The 10,602-nt window shown below is 36.4% G+C and overlaps 1 protein-coding gene across 1 annotated transcript in view; it reads left to right on the top strand.

Moving 5' to 3' along the window:
* LOC108752100 (helix-loop-helix protein 13) overlaps window positions 1–10,602 on the top strand; it is a 19,322-nt gene that overhangs the window by 1,609 nt on the left and 7,111 nt on the right. The window contains exon 2 of the mRNA XM_018492713.1: window positions 97–308. Coding sequence (XP_018348215.1) covers window positions 97–308 — 212 coding nt within the window. The remainder of the gene's footprint in view (window positions 1–96; window positions 309–10,602) is intronic.

Raw genomic sequence — 10,602 nt, 5'->3', positions numbered from 1 at the left:
ATATATGTATATATATATATATATACAATAATATTTATTTTATATTTTCGAACAAGATACGCGCGGGCGGATTGTCAGTGTGATTGCAATTTTTAGCAGCATCAACTCGGCTTTCGACGAGCTTCGGGTCCATGTGCCAACCTTTCCTTACGAAAAACGACTGTCAAAGATTGATACCTTGCGCCTGGCCATAGCATACATTGCTCTCTTGCGCGAGGTTCTAGCAGCCAGGCTTGATCCCTTGACATACGTCGAGAGGTGTCTTAGGGGTGAAATAAATGGCGAAAGAGCTGAATGGAACACGAGTGGTACGTTTATTTTTACAATTTAAATATTTTAAATACGTTATAACACATTAAAAATTATAAATATAAAAGTTATAAACAACCCATGTACGGTTCTATAACTGGGCCAACGGTGGGCTAATATAAGATCTTGTAATTATAAGATCTTATAATTTGGATATTATACCGACTCGATGTTACAACCAATACAGGCCCGACATTCGGAAGTTGGTATCCGACGTTGGTCCATCGTTGAGTCAGTTATAGAACCGTACATAGATTGTTTATAAATTTTTGGTTGTAACATCGGACCGATGTCGGCATAATATCCAAATAATAAAATCGGACCAACATTAAAAGCCTGTGTCTAACCGACACTGATCATCCACATTGGCCCAACGTTGAATATCAATATCAAGCCGACACTGTGCAATATAAGGTAAAAAAAAGTAATTATTTTTTAATTAAAGATGTTTTAAATACAAGATGTTTATAAGTGTATGATTTTATAAGTGTATGAGTTTATAAGTGTATGAGATTTTACCTGAAATTAGATATTTAAATTTATTTTGAAAAACACACCTTGAGAGATTCGAACCTAGGATCTCTGGATCAAGAGCCTCCTACCTTATATGCTACACCATTTTTTCAACTGATAAATTATGTTACTTCTTATTGAGGTTTGTCGAATCTCTTATCCTCGATGTTGAACGTTGCGTCGACGTTGGCAATATCACAGTAAACAGATTGTTTTTAATCGAACACGGCGCGACGTCAGTCCAGGCTATGTTAGCCGACTCTTATCTAATGTCAACTTTAGGTTATGGTCAGGCCAACTTTGGACCAACGTTAGTAGTATAATAGTAACCAGACGCCAATCACGGCAAAACGTTGGACTAAGCAATGTTTCTGAGTAGTTACTACAGCCATGTTGAATCGTGACGTAATAAATGGTACGTAATAAAAGTTAACGTGTCATTTCTCGTTTCTGATCTCATGATTCAATATGACTGTGATGATTATTTAAGAGTCTTAACCGACTCTTATTTCAGGACAACTCACGGATCAACGTCGCATCTTAATTGATGTGACAACCTGTTGCCGATATACTGCCAATGTTGGCCCAATATTGACTCGACGATGGCTTAAAATTATCTTCAGATAAAAGTCGGTTAGCCTGGGACGATGTTGCGCAGCGATTGACGTGACAACCGGTTGCCAACCTACTGCCAATGTTGGCCCGACCAATGGTGGCCTAAAGTATCTTTCAGATGAGTTGGCTAACATAGCTTAAGCTGAGTGGCATTCACTTGCGCACAATACAATTAGACATTTTGCAAATGCGCACGTTGCAATTGAACACATGATAATAATGCACATGATTCAATTGCACACTGTTTATTTACACACCGTTCAGATGCGCACGCAAAAATGCGCACATAAAGATACGCACAGTTCATTTGCACATCGATCAATTGCACACATGAAAGTTGCGTACACGAAAGTTGCGCACATGAAAGTTACACACACCACTCATATCGATCTATTCTCAGTAATTTTTCACTGATTCACAAATGAGATTATATTATTTTAAATTGGTCAGTTGGTGATGTGGACAATTAATACAAACTCTGCAAACTGTTCAGTTGTGCATTCCGTTTAAATTAAGTGGTGTGTATAACTTTCGTGTGCGCAACTGAACAGTTCGCAGAATTTGTATCAATTGCTCACATCATCAATTGACTAATTTAAATTAATATAATCTCATTTGAGAATCAGTGAAAAATTACTAGGAACAGACCGATGTAAGTAGTGTATGCAACTTTTGTGTGCGCAACTTTTGTGTGCGCAACTTTTGTGTGTGCAACTGTACGGTGCAAATGAACTGTGCGCAAATGTACGGTGTGCAATTACAACGTGCGCATTTGCTAAGTATCCAATTGTACTGTGTGCAAATACGCCGCTCTCGCCTGAACCAACGTCGTGCCGTCATTGTTATGACAACCGATTACCGACATTGGCCCAAGAGTAGTTATTAAGTAAGAATCGTTTAACATAGCTTGATCCGGCGTCGCGCCGTGATTGATCATGACAATTAGTTGCTGACATACTGCCAATGTTAACCCAACGTTGACCCGACAGGCCTAAAACTGTCTTCAGATAAGAGTCGGCTAACATAGCTTGGGCCGACGTCATGATTGGCACGGCAACCGGTTATCGAGATATTGCCAACGTTGGCTTGAAAGTCATTCATTAAGTAAAAATCAGTTAACATAACTTGGCTTGCTGTCGCGCCGTGATTGGCATAACAATCGGTTATTAACATGTTGACAACGTTGGCCCAATGCTGGTCCGATGGCAGCCTAAGGTTGTTTTTAGACAAAAATCAGCTAACATGAGCCGACGCCGCATCGTGGTTGACGTGACAACTGGTTGCTGACATACTGCCAACGTTGACCCGAAAGTTATCATTAAGTAAGAATTTATTAATATAGTCTGTAGGCCACCGACAAGTACTATTAAAGACCCTCGACGCTTATGGAAATTTGCGTGCCTGTTAAAATTTAAGTGATTAAGAGTAATAAACTAGTAATACGGTACTAATTTTATTATTTATTAGTTTTGTAGATATGTATACGAGGTCTGGCTATTAAATAACGAGACTGCTTATGAAAACGAGTTTTATTTTAAAAATTATTCTACAATTGAATGCTCCCCTTCAATGTACTCCCCTCCCCTCGCCATACACCGTTCCATTCGTTTTTTCCATTGGTCAAAGCAATGCTGGAAGTCTTCTTTTATAAGAGCATTTAGGAGCTCCGCCGATTTTCGCTTCACCTTTTCCATTGACTCGAACCGGGTTCCTTTTAAGGCAGACTTGATCTTCGGAAACAGGAAAAAGTCACAGGGTGCTAAATCAGGCGAGTACGGCGCGTGTTCGAGCACTGGAGTGCCTCTAGAGGCTAAATAACGCTTCACAAACAGCCCGTTATGGGCAGGTGCGTTGTCCTGGTGTAAGATCCACGACTTGTTTTTCCACAACTCCGGCCGTTTCTTACAAACTCGCTCTCGCAGTGTTGCCAAAACTGTCAAATAGTAAGTTTGGTTTACAGTTTGACCCTCTGGAACCCATTCAGTCATCACGATGCCGTTGATGTCGAAAAAAACGATTAGCATGGCTTTAAATTTTGATTTCGACATCCTTGCTTTTTTCATTCTTGGCGATGCAGGAGTTTTCCAGTGCATGGATTGCCGCTTAGTTTCAACATCGTATTGGAATATCCAGGTTTCATCGCAAGTGATGATGTTTTCCATCAATTCAGGCTCTTCATCTAACCTCTCAAGAAAATCTGAGCAGATCTGTTGACGGACGAGCTTTTGGTCAGGGGTCAAATTTTTTGGGACCAACTTCGCACAGACTTTCTTCATGTTTAATTCGTCATGTAAAATTTTTCTGACAGTTTCTTTATCGGCGTTTACAGTCTCAGCAATCATCCGAATGCTCATACGACGATCTCCGCGCACAATTTCATTGATTTTGGTCACTGTTTGCGGAGTTGAAACAGAGACAGGTCGACCTGGACGTTGGTCATCTTCGGTGCTCTCTCGGCCTTCAGAAAACCGTTTATACCATTCGAAAACACGCGCACGAGATAGAGAATTCTCACCATAGGCCTCTTTCAACAACTTATAGCACTCAGTCGGAGTTTTTTTTAATTTAACGAGAAATTTCACATTGATCCGTTGCTCGTGTTTTTCGTCACACATTGTTATCGGCACGAGAAAAAAACAAGTTCGTTTCTAACCTCTATAGAAAAAATACTACTACTGCGACAAAAACGTGTTTTCGTACTGGAATAGTAGACACTTCCAGCTATCCAACGCTGCATTCGTTTCCCACCCTACCCCTCTAGGACGCCTTCTGCGCGCGCAGTCTCGTTATTTAATAGCCAGACCTCGTATATGTTTAAAACTTAATAATACTCGATTTTTACTTTAAACTGTGATTTTAATATCATTCGATTTTAATAATTTTATCAATAGAGATGATAACTGCAGAGAAAAAATTTTCAGCAATATATAAGATATTATATGATTAAAAGTATGCATACTTATTTATACAGTTTTTATATAATAAAAAATCATGAATTTAATGACGTATCATTAAAATATTTATGTTAATAATCATAAATTTTTATTAATTGTCGCCTGTCGGTAAACGTTATCGTTCTTCATTTACCCTCGAGGCTCCCGAGATTCATAGTCACGAAAATTTGCCCAGGACTAAGGGTCTTTAATACGAGGACAAGTCAATAAGTTTTTAGAAAAACATAGTAAAACACATTTTTTTTGATCGATTTATTTTTATTTCTCAACATAGTCTTCTTTCAGCTCGATACACTTGATCCAATGATTCTCCAACTTTTTTAAGTCGTCCGAATAATATGATTTGTCCAACCCTTCAAAATAAACCTCTGTTTCGGTGATGATCTACTCTCTAGTGATGAATCTCTTTCCTCCGAATCATTTCTTCAGGTTTGGAAACAGGAAATAGACGCAGGGGGCTAAATCTGGCGAATATGCTGGATGGCGAAGCAATTCGTAGCGGAATTCGTTGAATTTGGCCATCGGTGTCGGGCACCGTGAACCCATGCATTGTCTTGATACAAGAGCACTTCCTTCTTCGCCAAATGGGGACGTTTTTTCTTTAAAATGTTGTTGAAACGATCCAATAAGGCTGTGTAGTAATCGTCATTAATCGTTTGCTTCGATGGAAGGTAATCGAATTATACCGCGTGCATCCCAAAAAACTGTGGCCATTACCTTTCCGGCCGACTTCACGGTCTTCGCCTTCTTCGGAGTTGGTTCACCCGGTAAAGTCCATTGTTTTGACTGTTCCTTCGTCTCGGGTGTGAAGTAATGGATCCATGTTTCGTCCACAGTAATGAATCGACACAGAAATTTATCTGGATTACGTTGAAACATCTCCAAACATTGTTTTGAAATTGTCACACGGTCGCGCTTATGGTCCACAGTGAGCAAATGCGGCACCCATCTTGCCGATAGCTTTTTCATACCCAATTGTTCTTGCAAAATTGAAATCACTGTACCATGTGATATGCCTGTGACCTCAACAAGCTCGCTTTCACTCGATCAGCCAAAACAATATCGTGGATTTTATCGATAATTTCTGGCGTAGCAGCCTCAATTGAACATTACGAACGAGGTGCATCACATGTGGATGTACAACCACATTTAAATTCATTCACCCAATTGTATACAGTCGCAAACGCTGATACAGATGTGCTATGAACATTATCCAACTCGGCTTTAATTTTTTTCGGCGTTAAACCTTTCATATGTAGATGTTTGATCACTGCACAAAACTCGTTTTTTTTCCATTTTGCAAAAAATACAAAAGTTGTTCGCTTTAATCGTCTACAGAAATGAAATCACACGATGAATTCCGCTCAAAATTTGACAGTAATCAGCTGGAAGATGCTACTTGTCAAAAAATAATGTGACATGACGTTTCGAGTGCCCTCTGACAGATTTTCTAAGAACTTATTGACTTGCCCTCGTAGCATTGTCGATGTTTGGGCTGACGTTGCGCCGTGATTGGAGTGTCCAATCGATTGCTAACGTAATGCCAACGTTGGTCCAACGTTGACTCGATGATGGTCCAAAGTTGTCATCAGATAAGAGTCGACTAACATAGCTTGTGCCGATGTCGCGCAGTGATTTGCCTGATAACCGGTTACCGATATAACGTTGGCCTAACATTGGTCCGATGGTGGCCTAAAATTGTCTTCAGATAAGAGTTGGCTATAATATTGTCTGGGTCGACGTTGCGCTGTAATTGGAGTGACAACCGATTGCCAACATAATGCTAACGTTGATCCAATATTGGTCCGATAATGGTCCAAAGTTGTCATCAGATAAGAGTCGACTAACATAGCTTGTGCCGATGTCGCGCCGTGATTTGCCTGATAACCGGTTACCGATATATTGCCAACGTTGGCCTAACATTGGTCCGATGGTGGCCTAAAATTGTCTTCAGATAAGAGTTGGCTATAATATTGTCTGGGTCGACGTTGCGCTGTAATTGGAGTGACAACCGATTGCCAACATAATGCTAACGTTGATCCAATATTGGTCCGATAATGGTCCAAAGTTGTCATCAGATAAGAGTCGACTAACGTAGCCTGGGCCAACATTGCCCTGTGTTCGATCAATGATAGTCATTTTGCTGTAATATTGCCAACGTCGATCCAATGTTTAATGTTGGACAAGAGTCGGCAAATCTTACCTTCTGGATGTCACTTTTCACTAAATAGCAAAAGCTGTCTTATTTATAAAATTGGTTGCTTCATAAAGTAAAAAAAATGTTTGTTATTGATTTTTGTAAAGTTATAATTGAAAATTTATTCGTTAAAATTAAACGTTTTTAATTTAAAAAATATAAATTCTTTATTTAAAGGGATTTTAAATACGATTAATCATATTGTAAATAGCACTTATAGACGTGTTACATTACTACATTAATGTTTCACTCACTTGTCACACATACATACATTTTTGTATAACAATAACGTTTTAATTAAACATCTGAGTTATAAGAACTTGTTATTTCTTCATATATTCTATTAGTCCGTGGACTACCATTTTGTAAATACAGATTGCACAGCTTTTATACGAAGGAAATATTGTCACTATGTGAAACTCTATTGGACTAAGAAATGGTAAATGTCTCAATTTCGAAATTTTTTTGTCATTTGTTTGTCATAGACTTAACCTCACAAACACGTATTAATGCGTATACTTTAATCTTGGATTGAAAAAAAATTTTCAAATCAATAAGAGAACAAAACAATAATTGTTATACAAAGTTTATATGGTTTAGTCGATAATACAAACTTTAAGATCCCCTTAAATCTAGAATTCAGAATTACACATTTTCAATGGGATTTAAATATGGTAACCGCAAAAGTCATTCAAGATGTTTAATGCGGAAAAAAGTTTGTTTTTTCTTTGTCGTATGTTTTACTATTATAACTTGCTAAAAAATAAAATTATCTTTGAGCCCGAGATTCAGTAAAGACATCTCTCAAATTTTAAAGAAAACATGGCAAAGAACTTCTAAATTTCCATATTCCGAAAGCTAAAAAATATATATATTATAATTTATTTATTTTAAGAAGTAAATCAGTTTTATATATAATAATTTTTTCATTTTTGTCGGTTACTGTATTTCAAAGAAATTCTATCAATTAAATCAGGCATGCCCAACACTTTGCTAACGAGATAACGCTTCCACCTCGTATCGTTAAAGTAATCTTGAGATTGAAACAATTAAAAAAAGAATAGGCACTAAATTTCTACTCAGTGATTTACTCCGGCTCTTGATTTAATTCTAGCATTTAGCTTTATCTATTCTTTTTGGATTCTTTCTTTTGTTTAATAAGACAATAAAGTGGTAGAAGCGTTTAGTTTGTGAGCAAAGTATTAGACAGGCCTGAATTAGATAGATAATTCTGTATAACTGCATCAAAAATTAAGTATTTTCTTCTAATTATTAGTAGTAGAGGAAGGTCGCTGATACCGATATACCACTTCATTTTTAGATAATATTTCTTAAACAAAAGCTAAAAATAAAATTTTAGAAATATAAATACAAACTAGCAAGTATTTTCTATCAGCAATAACATAGCAATTTTATTGTTTACAATTTTGCAATAATTAACTTTCTTGTAAGATAAAAGTGAGTGTTTGACAAAATTGACACAGTAAACAGTAATACCATACGAGGGTGGTCCCAGAAGTACCCGACCTAACAAAGAAAACAAAAAATTTGGGAAAAAATATCTTTATTTCTCAACATAGTCTCCTTTTAGCTCAATACACTTTTCCCAGCGATGTTCAATAGCTTCGATGGCCTGTTTAGTGTAAGAACCGTTGAACTCCTCAAAATAGCCATTAACCGCAGACTCCACCTCTTCATTGTTGGTAAATCTTCTACCACCGAGCTATTTTTTCAAATTTGGAAAGAGAAAATAATCCGAGGGGGCTAAATCTGGCGAATAGAGTGCGTGGGAAAGCAATTCGAACTTAAACTCATTGATTTTGACCATCGTGATAATGGATGTGTGAACTGGTGCATTGTCTTGATGAAACAACACTTTCTTTTTCGCCAAATGTGGCCATTTTTCCTTGATTTCATCACCCAAACGCTGCAATAAGTTCGCATAACACTCGCCATTGATTGTTCTTCCTTTCTGAAGGTAATCAATGAAAATTATGCCACGCGCATCCCAGAAAACTGACGCCATGCCCTTGCCTGCCGATGGAACTGTTTTTGCTTTCTTCGGAGCCGATTCCCCCTTTTCAATCCATTGCTTCGACTGTTTCTTCGTTTCAGGTGTGAAGTGGTGGACCCATGTTTCATCCATGGTTATGAATTGGCGCAAAAATTTGGCTTTGTTGCTGCGAAATATCGCCAAACACTCAATTGAAACATCCTCTCGACGCTGCTTTTGTTCGATTGTGAGCAAGCGCGGCACCCACCTTGCGCACAGCTTTCTCATCTCCAAATGTTCAGCCAATATGCGATGTACAACACTTTTTGAAATGTTTACCATGTCTGCTAGCTCGCGCACTTTCAATCGACGGTCACCCAATACCATTTTGTGGATTTTCTTCATCATTTCTGGAATGGCCACCTCACTTGGTCGACCACTGCGATGTTCGTCTTCGCAGCTCGTACGGCCTCGTTTAAACTCTGCCATCCAATATTTTACTGCTGTAAACGAAGGAGCAGAGTAGAACTTCCTCCAGAGTAGAATCCAGCTCGGCTTTAATATTGGTTGGGTTAAGACTTTTCAAATGAAAGTATTGTATCACATAACGATGACCAATTTTTTCTTTGCAAATTCACCGAGATCGTCCACTATTGATGGCTGCCAAACAAATACTGAACAACGTAGCGTCTTCAAACTTTATAGTTAAGCTTTAGAAAGTTGGTGCTTTCCCCTACAGTGATTTTTTTTATACAACCACCGCCATCTGTACGTCAGGTCGGGTACTTCTGGGACCACCCTCGTATATATTCCTATTTTTCTTTATTTACAGGAATTATCAGTACCTACATGTGAATGTAAAAATAACATTTTCTAAAATCTTTTTATTCCGATATAAAATATTTTTTATTTATTTCGATACATACTTCATGCAAGACGTAAACGTGTAACGCAATAATTTTTTTCTTGGATTTCCCATAAATATAAAGTTGCCTTTAGCTCTGCTAGGGACACAACACTATGAATATTACGTTAGCTTATATTTTATGGACAAGTTTACAATGAATCTTATATTTAAAACGTATCATGAAGGAAATAAAAAAAAAAGAAATTTGATTAATTATTAAAGAAAGAAATATTAATAAGACTGATTTATAAAACTACAAACATCTACAACAACATAATATTATAAAAAATTATATGTAGCCATTCAAACTATTTAAGTATATAGTCACTTAAATTATTTAAACTATGCAATTTGTAAAAGAAAACTATACAAATTTTATTTTTATATCTTCTAATTTCGTTTTTAGTTGATTTTGTATTATAGAAATAAACCACAAATATATGAATTACAAGTTTTTACTTCGTTGATCAGATCATGTTTTATTAGTATTAATAATTTACAATAGTGTCCAAAAAATAAAGTACAATAGTTCATAAGGAATAAAGGGATATCTTTTAGGAGACCTATGCATCATTGGCAATTTTCCTCTATTATTACAAACAATTAAGTATGAATAATTTTAATATAATATTAAATTCTCAACAAGAGAAATACTGTTTTCTACAGAATATTTTATCTTATAGAAATTAAATATATAATTTTTAAGTTCTAAAAGAAGATACTTTAAAGATGATAACATTATATTTTTTTATAGGAAATAAATGCCTTTAACGGTCCAGCTGAATCTTAAATGCTTGTATAACTCTGTGAATTTATATACTGAGTATGTAGTCCTTTAAATTGCGCGCCGAAATTATTTTTTGATCTTAAAGTTTCAAACAAAAAATCATTTCAGTGCAGTTAAAAGGACTACATACGTAATATATAAATTTATATACGTAATATAAAATCACAGAATTATACAAGCACTTATGATCCAGTTAGACTGTTAAAGGCATTTATTTTCTATTAGTCCTATGAGGTTTAAGGTCATTCTTTAATCAATCGAGCTACCATAGAAATGTTTAATTTTTGTATATATTTTTTTTATATATAATATATATATATATATTTA

This window comes from Trachymyrmex septentrionalis, unplaced genomic scaffold, assembly GCF_001594115.1.
Source record: "Trachymyrmex septentrionalis isolate Tsep2-gDNA-1 unplaced genomic scaffold, Tsep1.0 scaffold54, whole genome shotgun sequence".
Classification (NCBI taxonomy): Eukaryota; Metazoa; Arthropoda; class Insecta; order Hymenoptera; family Formicidae; genus Trachymyrmex; species Trachymyrmex septentrionalis.
The sequence above is the reverse complement of the archived record's forward strand: the minus strand, read 5'-3'. Positions and strand labels throughout refer to the sequence as shown.